Here is a 1,981-nt window from a genome sequence, read left to right on the forward strand (position 1 = left end):
AATCTTAGAATTCCAGAACAGTGAAAGGAATATGGAAAAAAATTAGATTCTTCTTTGCATTCTTCTGAAAGTCTTTTGAGAGGAAATCAATGGAGGCACCAAATAGAGTAATGTGACCTTTACCCAAAATGAGAATTATCTTACATGTGTGCTCTCTGCCTGAGGGAATAATTGGGATGAAGAGCAACCTTCAGAGATGAGGCAGACCACAGTGAACATTTTAAATCAGTTAAGTAATTTTTTGGGGGGAGGTGCATGGTCTGGGAATCGAACCTGGGTCTTCTGCATGGAAGGTGAACATTCTACCACTGAACCACGCGTGCACCCCAAGACAGGTAATAATATCCTGAATACAGATGTTGAACTATCTGTGACACACTCCACCCTCCTTGTTTTGTTTTCTTTTTAGAATTTATTTTAAACTTTTTATTTTAGAAAAGATTTACAGAAAAGCTGCAGAGTCAGTTTGGTGTATTCCAGTATACCCAAACCCATGTTCCCCCATTATTAACATTTAACGTCAGTATGGCACATTTGTCTCAATTAGTGAATGACTGCTATGTTGTTATTGACTACCCTATTCTAAACTACTATTAACTATGGCTCATATTTCCTTAGTTTTTACCTTTTTGTTTGTTTGTTTCAGGATATAACATTACTTTAGTTGTCTTATCTTCTTGGGCCCCGCTTGACTGTGATACGGACCCCTCCTTGTTTTTAAGGACCTTGATAGTTTGAGGAGGGCAGTTTGGGCATATTGCAGGAGGCTCTCCACCCTTCTTGTTTTGTTTTAATCACAGCTTTTGTCGTTGTTTTTATGCTATTCACTTCATTAAAAAACCTCGATCCTTTTGGTCACATGTTTTAAAGCATCTTTTACTTGTTTGTTTCTCAGTGTATAAATGAAGGGATTCAACATAGGGGCCACAGAAGTACTGAGAAGAGCTATCCCTTTATTTAATGATACCCTTTCCTTTGCAGAGGGTTTCACATACATGAAGATGCAACTGCCATAAGAAATAGAGACAACGACCATATGAGAAGAACACGTAGAAAAGGCCTTCATCCTCTGTTGAGAAGAAGGTATTTTCAGAATAGTCCGAATGATGTTTGCATAGGAGAGAACCACTAACACCAGTGTAACCAGGAGTGTCAAAGTGGCTGAGAAAAGCATCATTAATTCTATTAAATCTGTGTCTGTACAAGAAAGTTGCAGTATGGGAGAAACGTCACAGAAGAAATGATCAACGGTGTTAGCTGCACAGAAATCTAGCTGGAGACCCACAAGGAGTGGTGGAAAAATTATTAGGAAGCCAGCCAACCATGAAACAAAGACCAGCAAATTGCAGACTCTGCTGTTCATGATGGTTGTGTAATGCAGGGGTTTGCAGATGGCCACGTAGCGGTCATAGGACATGGCAGCCAAAAGAAAAAATTCCGTTGCTCCCAGAAGAATAGTAAAAAACAGCTGTGCTGCGCAACTATTGTAAGAAATGGTCTTATCACCTGTTGCCATACTAACAAGAAATTTTGGAATACAGACTGTTGTGAATGTGATTTCTAAAAATGAGAAATTTCGGAGAAAGAAATACATGGGCGTCTTGAGGTGCGAATCGAGTAGGGTGAGGGCAATGATGGTTAGGTTTCCAGCGACACTCAACATATAAGTGAAAAAAAGAAGAAGGAAAATGACCACCTGTAACTGTGGATCATCGGTCAGTCCAAGAAGAATAAAGCTTGTCACTGTTGTGTGATTTCTCATAGCTGATTTCTACTAAACAGAGAAAAAATATTAAAATGATTTAACTAAATTTTTATGTTTCCCAGATGCACTTTGCTACACACACCCAATTTCGCCTAAGATTCTGTTAGTCAGCAGTTTGCGTATTTAAAAATTTGACCTCATAGTTTTTGCTCAAAATTCACTAACCAAATACAATGCCAAGAATTTGCTTTTATTTCCAATAAAGCCAAGCATGTC

At 38.5% G+C, this 1,981-nt stretch overlaps 1 protein-coding gene across 1 annotated transcript; it reads right to left on the reverse strand.

The window, feature by feature from the left end:
- Positions 1–832: 832 nt before the first annotated feature.
- Positions 833–1,762, reverse strand: LOC143690076 (olfactory receptor 6C74). The gene has a single exon (XM_077168069.1). The coding sequence runs from the start codon at positions 1,760–1,762 to the stop codon at positions 833–835; it is 930 nt and encodes a 309-aa protein (XP_077024184.1).
- Positions 1,763–1,981: the final 219 nt, after the last annotated feature.

Source organism: Tamandua tetradactyla, chromosome 7 (genome assembly GCF_023851605.1).
Source record: "Tamandua tetradactyla isolate mTamTet1 chromosome 7, mTamTet1.pri, whole genome shotgun sequence".
Classification (NCBI taxonomy): Eukaryota; Metazoa; Chordata; class Mammalia; order Pilosa; family Myrmecophagidae; genus Tamandua; species Tamandua tetradactyla.